This window comes from Theobroma cacao, chromosome 1, assembly GCF_053813885.1.
Source record: "Theobroma cacao isolate CCN51 chromosome 1, ASM5381388v1, whole genome shotgun sequence".
NCBI classification, from domain to species: Eukaryota; Viridiplantae; Streptophyta; class Magnoliopsida; order Malvales; family Malvaceae; genus Theobroma; species Theobroma cacao.
In genome coordinates this window covers 36019747-36039819 of record NC_142639.1, presented here as the reverse complement: position 1 = coordinate 36039819, position 20073 = coordinate 36019747, and the positions used below count along the sequence as shown (strand labels likewise).

The 20073-nt window shown below is 35.0% G+C and overlaps 3 protein-coding genes across 7 annotated transcripts; 2 read left to right on the top strand and 1 right to left on the bottom strand.

Moving 5' to 3' along the window:
• The first annotated feature begins 1946 nt into the window (after nt 1-1946).
• Nucleotides 1947-6493, top strand: LOC18613483 (zinc finger (C3HC4-type RING finger) family protein). The gene is made up of 12 exons (XM_007050737.3): nt 1947-2108; nt 2189-2276; nt 2440-2496; nt 2591-2623; nt 2708-2785; nt 2866-2909; nt 3031-3071; nt 4333-4415; nt 4507-4598; nt 4687-4756; nt 5409-5447; nt 6130-6493. The coding sequence occupies exons 1-12, from the start codon at nt 2047-2049 to the stop codon at nt 6262-6264; spliced, it is 822 nt and encodes a 273-aa protein (XP_007050799.3). The 5' UTR covers nt 1947-2046; the 3' UTR covers nt 6265-6493.
• A 1236-nt stretch (nt 6494-7729) lies between these two features.
• On the top strand, nt 7730-11884 carry LOC18613482 (B-box type zinc finger protein with CCT domain-containing protein). Its single transcript, XM_018113999.2, has 4 exons — nt 7730-8424; nt 9042-9248; nt 10427-10710; nt 11399-11884. The coding sequence occupies exons 1-4, from the start codon at nt 7885-7887 to the stop codon at nt 11487-11489; spliced, it is 1122 nt and encodes a 373-aa protein (XP_017969488.2). The 5' UTR covers nt 7730-7884; the 3' UTR covers nt 11490-11884.
• A 165-nt stretch (nt 11885-12049) lies between these two features.
• On the bottom strand, nt 12050-18125 carry LOC18613481 (CASP-like protein 1E1). Of its 5 annotated transcripts, none has more exons than XM_088808964.1 (4): nt 17721-18125; nt 13810-14050; nt 13448-13695; nt 12050-12621 (listed from the first exon to the last, which is right to left on the bottom strand). In XM_088808964.1, exons 2-4 carry the CDS (start codon nt 13864-13866, stop codon nt 12282-12284), a joined length of 645 nt encoding a protein of 214 aa, XP_088665090.1. In that variant the 5' UTR covers nt 13867-14050; nt 17721-18125; the 3' UTR covers nt 12050-12281. The 5 variants fall into 5 exon arrangements, with proteins under 5 accessions (XP_088665090.1, XP_017969490.2, XP_017969489.2 ...); XM_018114001.2 differs by having other exon boundaries at nt 13998-14050; XM_018114000.2 differs by having other exon boundaries at nt 13810-14045.
• Between the last annotated feature and the right edge of the window lie 1948 nt (nt 18126-20073).

The window sequence follows — 20073 nt, the reverse complement described above, 5'->3', positions numbered from 1 at the left end:
AAAATGAATAACAATTATTAAAAAAGTTTTAATTTGCACAAGTTACGGTTAAAAATATCATATATTGTGGCTATGGATTTTTTAAAGAATAATACTTTAGGATTTTTTAACACATTGACTTTTTCTTATTCAAAGCTTAGGTAATCCATACTTCTTAGGATTTAGAAAAAATAAAAAATAAAATGTTAAATACTCAAATAAGTTCTTGAACTATATTAAAAAAATCAATTCAACTTCTGTTCTTTTATTACTTTTAAATAAGTTCTTAAATTTTTATTTCAAGTTAAATAAACCTCCTCTTCCGAATCATTGTCTAACTTCTGTTAGTTAACCTTACATGTGGCATTTGCATCTTATTGATATCACTATTATTTGGCAAATGACGTGTTATTAAATGTTGTTGATTAGAATTTGTGTGTTAAGAATTTAAAAAAAAAACTTAATTACCTTTTTCTTAATCTGTTGGACAAACGGGTTTAATTAAAAATAAAAACAAATTGAATTCAAAATAATTTAAGGTTTTCAATATTCGACTTCTTAAATTTACATGTTTTTCAATTATTATTAGGCGCTGCCTAGCAACTAATGAGTATATAAAATATGAAGATGAGGATAAAAAGCCATGTCAAAGGAAAGGACTGGATTGCTATTGGAAATCAAGGTCTGATGCTTTGAGAGATTGCATTTGCCAACGGCTAAGTATTGTTAACCCTACAAAGAAAAGAGAACCGTCCAAAGCCAGTGTTAACAATGTTTTTGTTTCCGATGCTTAGTTTTTTTATTGTAAGCATATCCAAAACCAAGTGTCTTAGTGATTTTGTTTGTTGAGGGAACGATAAAAGAAGTTTTAATTTTGATTTCTTTTGTCCGTTGAGTGTTATAAAATGTAGCCATGACCGTCATGATGATAATAAGACATACAAAAATTTTAAGAAAGTGTTTTGATTTTGTTGATGTTTTTTTAATGAATCATAATAAAAATTCTCTTACTAATTAGTTTTGTCATGTAATTTGGATTTAAATCTTTAAAATTAATTGATTAGCTCATAATGGGATCAAACTAACTCATCTCTTTTTTTTTTTTTCAAATTTTATAATTTATTTTGTTTTTGAGATCAAACCGAAATAAGATGATTTATTTTGTTAAATACAAAAAGTTTATCTTTTTTTATTATGAAACAAAAAGAATTAGTTTTTTTTAGTAAAATACCTAAACTTTTTAAGTTTTAATTATAATTTTACATAAATTTATTAATTTTCAAAATGAATAGTTCGTTTTAAAAAATATTTTTTGCTAAATATATAAGTTTAATGGTTAGTCAATTGTTAATATTTTCGTTAATTTGATAACATAGTAATATTTTAAAAAATAATTTTATTTTTTATTAATTTTAAAAATTATTATTATATAAATTATATTTTTTAATTTTGAATTTTTTTGATAAAAAAAATTCTTTTGGACCAGAAAGTTGCTCCGAAGGGTGCTCCCATCCTCTTAGGAAGCACCTACCTGGTAGGATGCTTGGTCGACAAATGAGAGTACACTGGTTGGTCACATTGTTTAAAAAAAAATATTTTTTAATTTTTTTATATTTTTTGTTAACGGTTTCATCATATGTGAAGTTTTAATTAAAATTTAAAAAAATTTAAGTATTTTATTTTTTTTATTTTAAATTTTTGATCAATATTTTTAGACATGTGTCTAAATAAAACGATAAATACACAAATTATAATTAACAAAATTTAACATGACATCATCTATCATGTAATAGTGATGTCATCCAAATACAACGTCAACCTACTCCGCATTAAATGATGCGATATAAAATTGCCATGTGTATTGTTGATTAGCAAAAATTAATCAACGATTAGAAAAAAAATTATTTAATTTAAAATAAAAGTTTAAGAACTTGAATGTCATAAAAAGATAACTTCTGAATTGACTTTCACTGGAACTTAGTTGAGAATTTAACAGAATAAAAGAAAGAAAGAAAATCCCGTTATTTTCGTGTTATTCTTTTTGTTGTTTCTTTCTTCCCCTAACCAATGGCGGGAGGCTCTGTATCTGCACCTCAGAGAAGCAAAGATTTCGGAAATCTCGAACATGGGTATCTTCTGATTTCTTTCTTTCTTTTGTGTTCTCTGTCGGTTTCCGGTCATTAAATGCTTTTGATTTTGTTTTCTTTAGATGCGAGCACTATAAGCGACGATGCAAAATCCGTGCTCCTTGCTGTAATAAGATCTTCCCATGCCGCCATTGCCACAACGAGGCCGCAGTACTTCTTCCTTTCTCTCGTCCATGTCTTTTTTTATTTTTTTGCTTGTTAATTTCTTTATTATCCCTGTAAATGTACGTATTTGAATGCCTGTCGTGATTATCAAAATTTTCTAATCTGATGTTTTATTTTCCCTTCAATTTTATTTATTTTATAAATTTAGAACTCAGTTAGCAACCCAAAAGATCATCACGACCTTGTCAGGCAGGATGTTAAGCAAGTATGTTTTACTTGACACTTAGTTTTCTGTTAGAGTAACTTTTTTTTTCTTCTGATAAAAATTTGTTTATAACGGGATAGAATTGATGCATCAGGTTATTTGTTCAATTTGCAATACCGAACAGGAGGTATGCCCTGCTGGTTTTTATTCTGTAATAACTCTAAGTGTCTCAAGTCTCAACTCTCAAGGCACATCTGTTTCATTGTTTCAGGTTGCTCAAGTTTGTTGTAATTGTCGGGTAAATATGGGAGAATATTTCTGCAACATTTGCAAATTCTACGATGATGATGTAAGATTTTGTACTATTTCTATTTAATTTTATGGTATGGTATTTATAAGCATGCTGATTTTAAGTTATGTTTGTTGCAGACCACGAAGGAACAGTTCCATTGCAATGATTGTGGAATTTGTAGGTCAGTTAGCATGTTGTGGGTTAAGTTATTTGCGCCCAATTTATTTAGTTTCGGTTGTTTTTATAGCTTGCTTGTGTCTTTTTCTGTCAACTATTTTTCTGATCTAATCTGTGGTTTCCAGGGTGGGTGGTCGTGACAATTACTTTCACTGTCAGAAATGCGGTATGCAGTCTTATTACTATGCTTGGTTCTTGATTTATTCATTTTGAGAGGTGGTTTCTGCCATTTCAATTGTATGAGTTTGGAGTTATAGCATGTTTTTATGGGGCGCAAATGCTATTCCTGATATGCATTTTAAAGCAAAAGAGAGAAAAGATCAAGGAAAAATATTGCTGAATTACATATTAAAGTTTTGACATTCATGATGGATAAAACACACAATTTTATATCTATTTGCAACAAATATGTTTTCGTTATTTGCTCATTTTAACCAAATATGGCTTCTCACTAATTTCTTTTATTTCATAGAAAACAATATCTAAGAAAGCAAAAAGAAAATATAAAAAATGCAAGTAGCAAAGCTGGTAAGAAAATGTAGCCTTAGAATCCTCCTCTTGGTACTGTTCATGCCACTTTTGTGGTAATTTTCCAGAGTGCAGCACAGTAGGTGGTGAATAAGATCCTATTTTGATCCCTTCTGTATTTCTTTTGTTTATCTTTTTACTCTGTTGTTTAACTGGCTGTGTTTATCCAGGGTGTTTATTGAAGCTTGTTGCAATTCCATAATGTCTCCTAGGCCTGTCCATTATCACTATAAACATAGAGCTCAAAGAGACAACTTCTAAGACATCTGGTTTCTTCCAATAAGTTTTTGACTCCATTAGGTAGCTTGTCTTTGCAAGTTTGTAGTGTCCCATGCTGGGTTACTTCAGACTCCTGAAGTTCACTGAGTTTTAAATTTGAACTGGATTGTCATGTAAAGCTCAATGAAAAATGCTTAATAGGGCCCCCATCTGTTTACTTGTTACCCCTAATCTTTTTGCCCATCTTTGATAGAAATTAATGTTAAAAGATGGTGAGCACCTCTAAGCATGGATTAGGGAGGGGGAGGGTGGAGGTGATGATATTAATTTGTTCGTGTTTGAATGGTAAGAGTAGCAAATATGCATTGCAAATGCTTTATTGACCTGGTAGGATGTATTCAAAGGGAATTTTGGTAATTCGTAATTCCCTATCAATTCTGTTTTCTTGAATTCATTTGACTATCTAGGAAATTTCCCAATTCCTCAAAAATCAAGTCCCTTGTTTAAAGCAAGTCAACTGTCAGAGTTAGGTATGTAAAATACAAAGTTGCCGATGTGTGTCTTACCATTCTTCATTAAAGTGCCCTTATTAGCGTTAGTGCTGTCTTAAAAATTATCTAATTCCATTTAGTTGTTTTTCATTTATTCCATTTTCCTTTATGATGCTATTGTTGGCACAGGTTCTTGCTATATGGTGAATCTGCACGACAATCACTTATGTGTGGAGAACTCCATGAAGACTGACTGCCCCATCTGTTATGAGGTTTGAGCTTCAAGAGTTGACTATTTTCTTCAGTATTCTTTGAAATTTCATAAGAACTTGTTGTTTTAAGACATTCTTGCAATGCTTGCAGTATCTTTTTGACTCAGTTAAAAGCACGAGGATTTTGAATTGTGGACATACAATGCATATGGACTGCTTTTCTCAGATGACTATGCAAAATCAGTAAATTCAGATTAATTTGCTAATTGTTAGGTTTTTTTTTTTTTTGGAACGGTTTAACATTTAAGTATTGGTTTTGTTCATGAAACAGGTATCGATGTCCCATCTGCTGCAAGGCAGTGCTTGATATGACTGCTTTCTGGGAAGTTCTGGATCTGGATGTATAAACCTACTTCTTTTAATCATAGTATTGTATATTAAATTTCTACTGACCTGAGTGATTTGTGTGTTAGTTACACTTGTTCATCTGTTGGAATTTTACATGCCTTTTCCATGGGTTCAGTTTTGATTTCAGGGACATTCAATCTTTCTCAGAAGCCTATATTTTAAAAAAAAATTTGGTGTAGAAGTTGTTATGTACTACTTTCATAGTGTTCATAGTGTGCATTATAAGTTTGGTATGAGCAGTGGGCATAAGGTGGCCCAGTCATTTTGACAGGATAAATTTGACTGATCTGAATTGGCTGGAGCTGGAGCTTGAAAAACAGCACTTTAAGTCTCTCGTGTGTGTGTGTGTGTGCACCTGCACGCATGTCCTGAAGTTTGAACTTGCTATAAATTCTTCAATTGAGCTTAAGTAGCCTTCTTTGGGGCCTGGACAGTGATGGTATAGCAATCAGAATTTTTTGCCTTCTTGTATCTGACTCTAGAAATTGAGACTATTAATCTTCTCTGGAATATTAACAAAATAGCTTCTGTTTTCTAATTTGATTTTGATTCAAAAAACAATTGCTTTTGTGATTAAGTAATTATTTTCACTGTTTCTATGATTTTTATATGCCATTAATTGGTGATCTTGATCTTTGTTGACAGATTGATGCTACTTCAATGCCTGCGGAGTATCAGTTTGAGGTAGGAACTCATATCTTTACTTCTTTTTTTTTTTTTTTTACTGAGCAAAAAAAGAATTCTAATTGTTGCATCAATTTAAATTGCATGTACTAACTTTCGTAAATTTTGGTCTCATTCACAAGTTACATCTTGTAAGAGTGACTTCTATTGGCACTGGGAAGTATCCATCTGTTCCCTGGGGTTTGGGTGGAACAGAGATATATTGCTATGTAGAACTTCCTTATTTGAAATAGCATGCATTCAGTCTTTCTTTTTCATGGATTCTCATCACCAAATCAATGACAAAATGTCAATAAATGAACAGATTAGGCAAATTCTTCATATTCACTTAAAAATTTAAACGATAATTGATGGGACAATTTCAGCTGGCAAGTTTTTGTTAGTGCTCATATTGCTGTTCCTATGCAGCTGCTTTCAGGGTTTCATGTGTTTAGAGTGAATTGGCTAGTGCACTGCAATTATTTTCCCATCAAGTGACTTGGATATTAAGCCTCCATTGTTTCATATAATCTCTGAAAGGAATTTCTCTGGCATATATACGTAATGTTCTGCATTGTTGACCCTTTTCTTCATCATTCTTGTACTTTTTAACATAATTGTTGATCCAAGGATATAGGTTGTAGTCAAAACAATAGATGCATGTATGTTTGCGCACTTAGTTGATGAGGTTTTTTTTTTACAGGTTTCAATCCTCTGCAATGATTGCAACAGTAAAAGCATAGTCCAATTTCATATTTTGGGTCTCAAGTGCAGAAGATGCAATTCTTATAACACCCGCAGGATTGCAAACCAAGCAATCATTCGTGATACACACTGAAAGTTTAATCGGTTGGCAATGCACATTTGACACTCTTGTATGGAAAATCTCAAACAAAACATGTCTGTTTTAGTTCTTACATCTGTTTTCATTGTTCATTTGGACTTCTATTGAGATTTTCACAAGCTGTTTATGGTTGATGTGAAACATGTGCTTCATGTGGACGGTAGTAATGGATACATATGCACTTGAATTTTGGAACAAAACACAAGGTAGGCTTCTTGCATCATTTCCCTCAGAAAAGTCATGTTTTTATACCAATAGTATATTGTTGATTCGGATATTGTTATGAAGAGCCTTGGGGAAGTTGTACCTTTTTTCCCTCCGTGTCACTCTCTCCTCGAGGTCTTGTCCCTTTTGACAGTGACAAAGAAGAGTCGACAGTGTTGTTATCCTCGGCAGCTAATGCTTGTCATCTGGAACCTTGTGTTGTTTCCACGCTGGGAAAAGATTATACTCGTTGGTTGTTGCCACGAGTGTCATGTCTACTATTAGTTTTGACGTTGGGCCCACCATTGAGTATGAGTCACGCGTTGTGAAGTTCAATATTGATATTTTATCAAACTTTCTAGCTTGCATTGTGTCGGTAATACGGCTGATCAACCAAGTTTAGCGATATGTATGTGAAAATGATATGGCGACGAACTTTCTAGGCTGAGCCCACTTTCAAGCCAAGTTCCTGAACCAGGGCCCGGAAGGACTGAATATGAGAGATGTCCCTTGCCTTGTACACGTCTCTTGCACCTTTCTGTACGGACCAGGTGTTCATGAAATTTCCGCTCTTGTCTGCCTTGCCTCGTGATCAATCGTGAATTTCGTTTTGTCTCAAAGTTATCATGAACCATTCAATTCAATTTTCGCAAATGGTCAGCATCCTCGTACATTCTACAGTTGTTTCCTTTTCGCTTCTATTACTATTCATATTCCCTTGCCTCACCATTCAACCTGGATTTTCCAAAGACAAGAGGGTAGTCAGTCATCGACCCACTTACCAGGGCAGCAAATAGGACACAAAAGGACAAGCTTTGTTGAGAGATTATTGAATATTGGTTTTAAAAAACGGGGAAAGACCATTTTAGATTTCATCTAAAAATGTCTAAAATTTAATTCCATGTGGTTTTATTTATTTCGCTAGAGATAAAAGTCATAATCTTAGCATGAATGACAATACGTGGCCAAAGTGGTTCACGAGGAGGACCAGTTGACAAACCCATGCTCGTGCTTACGGGTCTAATCTTTCCAGTGCCCGACCCATACTTGTTTGTGTCTTGTCTTGTCAAGTCTTTTGTCTTTCGGATATCTTTAATTAAGAAAAATGAAAAGGCCATCTTCCCAACCAAAAGTACACAGCGATCATAAAGGTTAAAACGATCACTTTCTCCAATTGAAGGGGAGCAGGAAAAAAAATCAGCCAACTCATTGAAGGCTTGGATAGCAAGAAAGAAACGATAAGATTTGTCTCTCTCAATCATTTCTTAAGCAAAGCAGCAGCCAAAACTTAGCGCCAATTCAATGCTATATTACTCTCTGACTTCTTAACATATTCCTCCATTACCTAAATCCCAATCAAACAAACACCAAACCCGGCAGAAGAAACCAAACCCAAGCCAACAACCACACATGACTGATCAGAAAAATAATAACCAAAAACAGAGGAGACTCTGTGATTATTGTAACCAATCCAAAGCTCTTTTATATTGCAGAGCTGACTCGGCCAAGCTATGTTTTTCATGCGACAGGGAAGTTCATTCAGCCAACCAACTATTCACCAGGCACCCTCGGTCGCAGCTCTGTGACGCCTGTGACAAATCCCCTGCTTCCATCTTTTGCGAAACAGAGCAATCTGTTTTTTGCTCAAATTGTGACTGGGAAAGCCACAAGTGTTCCTCATCTTCGTTGCATAATAGGAGGCCCATAGAAGGGTTTTCTGGGTGTCCTTCTGTTAGTGAATTGGTTAATAGTTTTGGGATTGAGGATTTGGGTAGCAAAACTCTGTTTTTGAGTGAAGAGAAAGTTGGCTGTGGAGATGGTGGTGAAGATGATGGGTTGTTGGATTTGTTAAGTTGGGAAACTCCTGAGTTTTCTAGCCTTGATGATTTGATTGTTTCGAGTGATTTTGGACATGGGTTTAAGCCCACTGATGTTCCTCCTCTGCGTAAGGTAAGTACCAAGTTGATTCTTTCAGTCTTCTGCATTTCTTTTTCTTCTTTGTATGGTGCTTTTCTTAAGTAGTGCATATGTGTTGTTTGGTTGGAAAAAAAAAAAGAAGTAAAGCTCGTTAAAAGGTTGGCATTTTTATGAGTTCTATGCTGTTAAGAACTCAAATAGTTACTTGAAGATTCGCTGAAGTTTGGAATTTTGGGGGTTCAAACTCTTCTCTATTCAAATTAAAGAGGCAAATCTAAATCTTTTTTTCTTTTTTCATTCCGAAAATGATGTCAGTGAGAGGGTTGTGATAGTTTCTGTTACTTTTAAGGTTGAATTTTTTTTTTGTGCTGCTGATTTATTAGGGTGATTAAACCTTGCATGTCCAAGTTTAATTTAGGTTCCTGGATTTTTTTGATTTGGCTATTCTACCTTTATTTTGGTTATGGTTGTTTAGAAATTGTAATAAAAAAAAAATTCGAATGATTGTTTACCATTAACTGCAAATTTCTTAGCTTTCGCTATACTTGTTTTACGGTTGAATGTGGCTGCTTGGTGTTATATACTTGCTGATATTGTCTATTAAGTATTGTGACTATATGACATGGTTCAGTGTACTGTTTTTGACTCAGAACCGTAATGCTTCTTGTGGACGACATAAGGAGGAGATGCTTCTTCAGCTTCGTGAACTGGCAAAGTCAGAACCCAACCTCAGCACTGATTTTGAAAATGTTACTGGGTTCCTGCCACTTTTACCTAATACTTATAATTCGCAGCCAGGAAGTGTGCATACAAGTTGCAAAAATGATAAAGATCCAATTCCATTTCCTACTTATGAGGTATATATGTTTTCTTTTCTTCTCACATCGCTAAGATATTTTTTTGTGCTTCCTTGATTGTAATTTTTTTCTTGATATGTAAGTTTCCTATGTCTACATGTTGATGTATGGACATGCAAGTAGAACATTGAGTTTTTCTTTTGTCAAAGAATGTGCCACAGTTTTGCTTCTAGATTTTAGAAACAATGGATCTGAAGCTTGACGATGCAAATAAGCTACGGAGAAAGTGATTTTTTTTTTAATTGTGAGAGCAATACTGTGAACAAATTGCATTTTAAACTGTCTTCATCCTTAAGGATGCAAGGCTGCTATTTTATCATGACTGAGATATCATTAATGATGGGTTGTCTTCCCTTGAAAGTGGGAAAAAGGGGAAGAAGAAAATAAGGCTGCTAGAAACTATTGATGTAATTAGACAGTTTTAGACATCCAGCAAGTTATTTCTTTCACTGGTCAGAAAAGAAAGTGGCAAAACTTGTTTAGAAAAGAAGGAAAATTTAAGCAGAAGCCTTCATAACATGATAAGTGTAGGCAACTTGACATTGACTGTGTTTAGGGATGTCTGATGTGCAGCATACTTAGAGTCTTGTCCTTTGGCCTGTGTTGTCACTTAGGAGAGATTAAGTTGACAATTAGGTCAGCAAAGAGGAATCTTGTTGTTTGTTCTGTCTTTTGTGGCCCAAAAAGCGAACTCATGGTTGCTTGAGTTAATGGAATTTTCTGCGAAAATCAATCATATATTCAGGTATCATAAGTCTGATGCAGCTTACATGTGGATGACATTAACAAGTGATGAATTACACCATTCAATCTGCTTTGAGTATGTCTTCCATAGACTTGTCCAATAGTTAGAGAGCATCTTTAAATATGAACTCTTGCTTTCTTGATTAACTCCTTTGTCAAAAATGGAGCAGTAATCTCTTTTGTTCTGTCCCCCGGAGAAGGTGATAGTTAGGTTGCAGGTGTTTTTTGTCTTTGTTTTGGCGGTGTACAGCGGTTTTTATATTGGCAATTGTATAGGCCATTAAGGCTTTTTTTGAAGGATTTTGTGTCGGTGTACCCCTTTCCTTTTGTATGGGGCATAGCCCTACAAAATCAGTGTAAAGAGGTGAACAATTGTTCCCTTTTGATGAATGCAAATGAAATTTAAAAAAAAAATCTCTTTTCCCTTCATGCAGTTAAGTGCACCGCAGTGCTTCAGTGATAATGTCGAGATGGCCAATCAAGTATTTCTACCTTTTTCACAATTAAGAGGCTACACTGAGGAAAGTGCTGTTGTTCCTAATGAACATCTAGATACTAGTAGGACCGCACATGTGAATGATAGTCTTGAAGACCAACTACAACATCAAATTGCTGCCGGAACCACATCAGCGCTTCCAAAGATTGTTGTCCATGAGTTAAATAGCCAAGAGAGAGACTCTGCAATTTCACGCTACAAGGAGAAAAGGAAAACAAGAAGGTATTGCTCCACTCTTTGTTCCATACTACGACCTCATTAATCTGTTCAATGGTTTCTTGAAGGAAATGAAAGTTAAAATGTAAAACAATGATACATAATTGATTCTTTTACTTTTGGTTGCAATGGTTCGCTGGAACCCAAGCATGTAGAAACTACATTGGTGAATTGTCAACCAACCTTAACACATTAATTTGGATTTTTGAGAATTTGACATCAAAATGATTTAAAATTAATAATCGGACTTATTTGATATTTCCATTTTTTCTGTTGGGGGGACAGTATTTGGTAAAAGAAGTTGTGTGTTGTATTCTGTGTGTTTGGACACTGCTTTTGATTCAGCCCTAGCTTGCAAATTCCTAACTATTAAGCTCAAGCTTTTCTTTGACATGGTTTTAGAGCTTGTGTAATCTAGTTGTCCTAAGTTCAATAAGCTTAGCCTTTTAGGTCAAGTGGTTCTTTGACAGTCTGGATGGTTAACACATCATCAATTTTGTGAAAACTGTGAGGGCTTGTATGTAAGCCTCCAATATAGCTTCTTTAATATGGCATGTTAAATCACCCCATGCCCGTAAGGCATCTACTTGCAGTCAGTCATAACATTTTGTCAATCTTTCCTCTCAAATCTTCATCTATAGTTTTCTGTCTCTTCTGCATTTCTTAAGCAAACGCTGCATGTGGAATGTGACAGATATGATAAGCACATCAGGTATGAATCAAGAAAGGTACGAGCTGAAAGCAGGACAAGAATTAAGGGGCGTTTTGCAAAGGTGGAGCATTGAGATACTGGTAAAGAACTGTGAGACTGGAATCGCTAGAACTTGGGTCATTTTTGAAACTAGAAAATATTTTCCTTCTGTTTAGTCCTTTCTCCTAGAAGCTAAAGCATTAGATATACTAGGTTCCTTACTTGTAAAATATGAATTTTGTAAATAGGCTTTAGCTTTTATACCCATTATAATGAATTGTAAGACCTATATATGATGCCTGAAGCATTAGATATCATAGCTGCACATCATGTAGGTTATTAGTTATCCTCACTTTTTTATTAGAAAATCTCCTTTCTTGCTGTGTAGAATGGGGTGAGATCCTCATCCTGTCACCATTTTTGGACTTGTAAGTTGATAGTTAGTGCAGAAAATAAAAGAAAAGCATATGAACTATGCAATTTTTGGAAGTTTTGGACAGAAATCAGGGCAATAATTAGGATTTTGGGCTAGGATTGATCACTGAAATGCTGGTTTCTGGCCACAGCTGGTGAAGTTATGTTTTCCTTATTTCCTTCTAACCCTTCTTTCTGCATTAATTACAGGGTGTCAACTACTACTTGCAATCTTGCATCTTTTGTCGTAGAATCATTTGATGCAATGGTTGGGGAAATTGTGCGTCCTGTGTTCAGAATATTCAATGTTTACTGAAATGAGACGCACCAACCAGGGCTTGAAATTTAACGCCATCCAAAGCTAATTAAATACCCATGTACTACATCAAAGAAACTTTTCTCCTACTTCAGCCACTTGTAAATACTAGTGTTAGTAACCCCAGTGACTCCCCATCGACCTTCTTAACTCCATCTACCTTGATTTCTTGTGAAGGTTGAGAATGGCCAGTGCCACCAGCCAAAAGAAAACTAACGATCCTACCAAAGATAAGATTATAGCAGCAGTCATTTCGTGACAGAATCCACCGAACAATTCGCAGACCTTGTTCCATCGCGCATGTGAGTTCCCATATTGGCCTAAGACCCCAACAGCAATTGCTGCTCCATTAGAAGAGAACAGCAACCCCATTATGGTCATGTCCAGAATGACGAGAGCCATTGCTGCCTTTTCTTTGGAGGTCCGGACTGCCATAGATGCTACCAGTGATGCTGCTGCGTACAAAGATGCTACGGCATTTGATATAAGGAAGTACCTAACAGCAAGGATATGACCGAATCAGGCATATGATTCATCTCGGAATGAAATTATTATGATGTAGAGTGGACTACTTAAAATTAGATTCAGGGTGAGGCCTTTGTTTGCCTTCAATTAAAGTATAAAAATGGGATATTTTGAAGAAACTTTAACTATGAGTACTGGTGTTATTTTAGAATATAGTCATAGTGATGCTGGTCTCTTGAGAGCTGCAAGAGCATAACATGATATCCAAAATGAGAAATGGTAGATAATCTACGTTGGAATAGGAATTCATTAGTCATTGTTTACTTAGTTTAATGATTAGAGACATACCAATCCAAGGTTTATGGCTTATTAGGTCTTAATGGCTAGGTCGTGGGCCTCGTGGCAACAAATATAGAAGAGTTGGACTGTGGGAGCAAGGGCAGACCACGCCAACAGGGACAGATAGAGGCAAAATAGGGAGGGAGGCAGTCAAGAAGAAGAAGTGGGAGGAAATTTGAAAAAGATTATTTAACTAAGTTGAAGGACAAGAAGGATAATAGTGCAAGGAATACTATTATAAGCAAATTTCTGGGGACAAAACAAAAGTGAAGATAAATAATGTGCAGAATATAGAGTTTCAAACCTCCTTTTCAACTTGAGTAAAAAATTTTGTCAAGTCGTTTTACTAGAAAAAGAATTGCAAGGTCCTAGAACGTACATCGATTATGCATGTTCTACGTAGATATGGAAGCATGGTACGAGAGTTCATTTGTATAGCAAAATCCAAATGCAAAAAGAAGCTAAATTGTAGTTGAACATAACCTTGACGGAACTGAAAGCATAAGAAAACAGCTTACACAAAGGCAGACATGTAATGCCACTTAGCAGTAACAGGAACGTGCAAGGTGGGCAAGGTTTTGGTGATACTGACAGAAATAGTCTTTGTCTCCTTGTCAACACCCGTCACAATTGCAGCTACCAAAGTAAGGATCAGCCCCAGAATCCTTAGTATCAGGTCACAGTGTGTAACTCTCCTTGAACTCTCTACCACCTTCACATTGCTCCCAACTCCATCCATGTTTCGAAGCTCTATTTCTCTCTCGATCTGTTTCAAAACAAGCAGAAAGTTGAGCATATAAAAGAAGGTTTTGAGGTAGAAAAAGATTATAGCTGAAGGGCTAATTCTTAAGAAAGGTCTGGTTTTAGGACATGTACGTACAAGAGGGGAGTAAATGGAGGTGGATGTTGGAATAAAGAAGGAAGTTGGGGGGTGCATTGAAGGCAGCTGGTCATTTTGGCTGTGTATTAAAGAAGGGGATTGACGAATAGCATGCTTGGCTTGAATTTGGTGTGTACGGGTAGAGCTTGTGGCATACACCAGCGAAGCAGTGTCGGATTATTACGTACTTCATTGCGCCATGTTGGAGCTGGGCCTGGTCACCGATGCTGCAGGGGCTGCCCTGTCAATATACATATTACTATAAACATTAACCATTAAGCCGAAAGGTCACGTAACATTCGTACCAAATGCACTGTAGTATCCGATGACACTGACTTGCTTGGTTGGGACCCAACTAATGAAAGCTACTTTGCTTCGTCGAGTCAAAGAGATTCTAACTAAGTTAATTCATTTGGTATTGGGTAAACTTACTGTTGAAATTAAAGAGGCTCCTAAATCATTTAGAGCTACAGTATTTCATACCCATTGTATATGGTCTGTTCTTTCTTCTATTTATTTCTTTTTTTATTTTATTTTTAAAATTTTTACTTATTTGAGGTACCAAAAAAAAAGACAACTCCAAATAATAATGCAATGGAGTCGCATTCTCTTATCTGTCCTATTACCGTGTCGACAGATTTAAAAAAAAAAATCTATATTAGAAAAATAGAATAAGAAGATATTTAATGTATTTTAATCAAATTTGAGTTAAATTGGTCAAATGCTAAAAGGTATAATGGTGGACTGATCTCATATATAGTCGCATCTCTCATTTCATGTCCAGAACAGATAGGAGTAGTTCAAATTGACAAGAATGTCAGAAAAACAAAAATGAGGAAGGCAATTTGGCACGATTGGTATAGTCACCGAGAAAGAAAGGGATTGGAAAGGTATGTAGCACCGCTTACAGTTCCGATTGCAAGGCTAAGTCACATAGTGTTGCACGTTGACAACCTTGGTGTGAGGGTGCCATGGGAAGCTCTACGAGATGTTTTCAGCTTGTACTATGAGAAAGTAATAAATGTATAGGTCCAAACTCAGCCAAGGAAAAGAAGAGTGAAAGATTATACTTTTACTTTTATTAGGTACAGAGATGTGCATGGTTGAAATGAATGGGGAGATTGTGAATATTGGCAAAAAAAAAAAAAAATTTATTGAGGTTAGAAGGATTACCCTTAAAAGAGCTACTTCTTTGACTTGTGAATTTTATAGATTATGTTTGGGTTTTAGTAATATTTATGTCTCTTGTGGAAAGATCCTACATAAAGGAGACATTTTCTATTTTATAACATAAAAGACTTGACTGCATATCCGAGGAATGTCTATTCTTATTTCTTATAACTTAAAAACATGTGTTGACTCATGTAGAGGTAAAATGACCAAGATAAAGGGAAAGAGATGAGATAGAAATTTCGATTTTTTAGAACTCACATAAGTGGATCATATACCCCTACTATTCTGTAATTGTCGCTTTTTTTTACACTTATTCATGATTTTTATCATTGTGGATTTTTTTTTCTTGAAAATTATGAAATATTTCTTCATTCAGCAATGTGCAATAAGAATATTCCAACACCAGAGCAACACAAAAGGACAAGACCTCAAACAATATATCCAGACTATATTTTTCTTGTCGTGGTTAAATGTTCTTAATTAAAGAAAAGCTGGAAGCTCTTGATAAATTTAAGATTTTAAAACTAAAGTTGAGAAAAGCCATTAAGATTTTCAAGCCTAGTAAAGGTGGTGAATATTATAGTAGATATGAAATAATAAGATAGTAAAAGGGTCCGTATGCCAAATATTTAGAAAATTGTGTTTGGTAATCCTAAACAAAATAACATAGTTGAAAGGCAGATTCATACCCTAAAGGATATGATGAGAAGTATGATGAGTAGGGTTCATTTATTAGAATTTTTGTAAGGAGAAACAATCATAAAAGATTTGTTTATCTTAAATGGAATCCCTACTAAATCTATATCTGAAATCTCCTATGAGTTTTATACCTATTGGAAACCTAATCTTAATCAATTACATGTTCATAGATGTCCTTTAGATGTGCGCCTTTATGATCCACAAAAACTAAGGTACAATATTGTTCCACTCACTGCTATTTTATTAGGAATCCAAATCATTACGTGGGCTATAATTAAATTTTATTGTTTAAGTAGAGATGCGATAAAATTTTTAAGTTAAAAACAACTAAGTTTTTGGATTTACATATGGTTAATATTAATTGCTCTCATGATAGAGATGAAGAAAAGCATATTGAGACTTAAATATTCATAAACCTACAAAAAATTATATTATGACATATACACTAGTTAGGGAACAAAAACAAATTCAATTAGTTGCTGGTGAGATCACTCAATATTAGAATATTGTAGAAAATGTGCCACAAAGAAAATCCATAAGGGTAAGGAAGATTGGTCTTTTCTTAAACATCTATGAATTCTATCCTAAAGAGTGTAATTATGATATTGGCCATGTAGTTGATCTAGTAACTTTTTTAGAAGTTATTTCTAGTTCTAACTTAGATTTGTGTTGGGGTACAATGAGGGATATATAAGATGTAATCTATGTCACACAATGGTCAGTGAAAGTTTATTGAGCTAACTAAGTGTTGTAAACAAATTGGTTGAATCAATGAAATAATTGAAATCTTTAGCTTGATGTAATGCTTAAGTGTGCATGAGGCTTGACATTACTTATGCAATGGGTTTTTGGGGAAGGTATTTATCTAATCTCAATAGTGATAACAAAGCTTCAAAAAAAGTGATGAGATACTTGAATAAAACTAAAGATATGCTAGTTTATCAAAAGGTTGAAAATCTTAAGCCAGAGAGTTATACAGATTCTAACTTTACTAGCTATTCAAATGGGAGGAAATTCACATTGAGATACATTTTTTTATGTTGATTGGTGATGTATCTTGGAAAAATATAAAGCAAAACTTGTGACTTCATCTACTATGCAAGAAGAATTTAAAGCATGTCGTAGAGCAGTTATGTAAGTTGTCTAGTTGAGAAATCTTATTAAATAATTATTCTTGGTTGGCTTTATTTCTAGACCTATATAATTGTATTGTGATAATACTGTAATAATTTTATTTATTGGCAAAAATAAAGATACCATAAGGGTTATGCATATAAAGATAAAATATTTTAAAATTAATAATTTTCTGAAAAAGGGCTACATTTTAGTACAAGATATTAGAACTAATGACATGATAGTTGATCCTTTGATCAAGGAACCATTCCTCATCAATTTCAAGAAACATATTTTGACATGAGTACTGAGGAATCTTTTAATGTACTTGGTAAGTGAGAGTATTAATTTGACATTATTTTATGCTTTATGCATAATTTGTTTGGAACCATGTCATCGATGATGTATTTGCATTTATTATGAATAATGATTATTCAATGATATTTAATTAGTCATAAATTGATTTTATATATATATATACATTTTTGTATATGTGAAAACTTAAAACATATGTCAGTTTTAAGTATAGGTTGGGACATAAATTGATAGTCTTAATGACATGTCTTTGACACATAAAGTATATCTCAAGATATGTAAGGTAGACACACAAATTTAATATATAAATCATAAAGTGTTTCTCTTTCAAGCTTAGACTATATAAAGTAGAGAATAAAGTGATTAACAAATGAAAACAACACATGAAATATGGATTCTTAATAGACCTGTCAATATGGGCCGAGCCGGCCCTGACCCTTGTGGGCTGAAAAAATATGGGTTAGGGCCGGCTAGCTCATATTTTATATGGGCTGCCAAATTCTCAACCCAGCCCACCCCTTGGTAGCCCATGGGTCGGGCTGGGCCAGCCCATATTTTTCAAAAAAAAAATTTTGAAGGGGGAACAGCAGAAAGGGGAAGGGGTGCCGAACCGAATTGCTGAAGCCTGAAAGCTGATCGACGATAGGATGGCCGAATGGCTTGAGAAAGCAAAAGTCAACTGCTTTGTAGGTTGAAAGAACGGCAGAATCGCAGAAGGGGGAAGGACCGAATCGAACTGCTGAAGCTTGACAGTCGATCGGCGATGGGATGGCCGGATGGGTATGGGTTGAGGAAGCAAAACTTGACTGCTCAGTCTACTCTGTGGACTGAAAGAAAGGCAGAAGGGGGAAGGGCTGAACCGAACTGCTGAAGCCTGAAAGAGTGAAAGCCAATCGGCGATGGGGATGGCCGGATGGGGATGGGTTGAGAAAGTGAAACTTGACTGCTCCTCTGTAGGCTGAAAGAACGGCAGAAGGGGGAAGGGCACACCGAATCGAATTGTTGAACGGGTTGCTACTTGCTGAACTGGTTGGCCTGTTGGGTTGGGTAACTTATTTTCTTTTTCATTAAAAAAAATTTATGAAAATTGAAACGGGCCATTTTTTTTTAATTTAATTTTTTGGCCCTCCGGGCTGGCCTGCCCCAACTTTCTTCTGATTCGGAGCTCTCATCAGGTGGAGATTCATAGATATCTGAATTTTCATAAACATAGGAATCCTCAGAAACTTTCGATTTTTCATAAACAAGAGCCTCATGATTTTCGTTTTTTTCCATTTGAACAAATTGAAGCAAGTAATGTACTCCATTAACCACATCATAAACCATCAAACCAATCCTACCTCCAACCCAACTCCCCAAATGACTTCCCACAAGATAACCAACCCTCCCGAGCCTTTGCTCACTGAGAAAACTCCCACCATAGGCACCAAATAACATTCCAGTATATCTTAAATTAGTATAAATTAATTATATATAAAGTTCAATATAAAGCACTCTAATTTAATTTGATCTATTCGATAAAAAGAAAAATCTTGCAATCAAAAAGCATTCAAAACCGCAGTTAATAAATCCATGCATGTATTAGTTGGTATCACTAGGCATATTTTTAACCAGCTAAGGAGTACCGTCTCTTATCCTTGTGATGAGCCCCCAAAACATATTCATCTATATATAGCTCATAATTTTTGCAAGCTATATTCATGTAAAATCCTTTCAATATAGATTTAGTTCCAAGTAGATTTGACGTGTTCGTTACCCCTTCTTAGCTTCACAACAATTCAATGAAAACAAAATAAATAAAGGAACGAACAAAAAGAATGACAAAATTTCTTTTTTTGTTTTTTTCCACTATTTTGCGGTCATTAACTGATAATAAACCATAAAAGATGTGGGCTGAAGCCTGAAGTACGAATGAAGGCTAGGTTGGGTTTTCATCACTGACGACACCACGAAGTTTATCATCAGGCCCAGCCCGATGAGGAGTTGGAGCTCCAGCCTCCAGGGTTCATTATTTCATTTCTTTTTCATGTTATGTTCTGGGTAGGTATAGAGGCAAGGACTCGGTGAGTAATCAGTATACATAGTTGGCAACTGAGGCAGGATTTTAGCTAATTGGCAAGCCATTCCATATCCCAAGATCCAGAACATTCCCCATAAAAGGGAAACCAGACTCCAGGAATATCAACATCATAGCTCTGAGGTGATCAGTAGCCAAAATATATGGTAATCAAGGTTTGCTCTTATCCTTGATTGAGTAAAAACCAGAAAGGAGAAGAATATATTTATAGAAGGCAGGCTAAATAACACTTCCAAATCTTAAACCAAAAAGCAATATATATAAAGTTTATTCATATCGTGTTTAACTTCCCCGATAGGAAGACTTTTGCCAAATACTTGTCATTGTCCATTTGTATTGCATAATCTCCCTAGCTAGGAAATTCTTCTTCGGGTTGGATGATGCCAAAGCCAGCTGCCAGCAATTGATGCCGACTCTTAAAAGTCATTCATGGACCCTTTTTTAAAGTAAGTACGTGAGAGTGACAAAATGGACAAAAAGGCATATGGATGTCGAAACTGTATTTGTCTATATATATCTCTCTGGCCCCTTCGCTTTACCATTGATAAAAGGACTTCTCGTTGAGCCATTGCAACACAACTCTTCAACCTTAGTTCATTCCCCCCTCAACCTTTTTTAGAATGAGCAAAGCCACAACTCCAAGCCTAGTTAAAACCCAACATTTTACATTGACTTTGGACTTTGTTTTCGCGAACTTGGTGATGATACACGTCCTTTATTAGTTCCATTCATTATGACAAACGAAGGTTTTACTGGTTGCTCATATAATATTTATGTCATTTCTCTTGTTTATTTCCGTTGTGGTATAATTAGTAAACTCAAAGAATGTTTGGCTTGTCTTTCATTATATCTAGTGCAAATCTAGTGTTGCATTTATATCCTTTAAT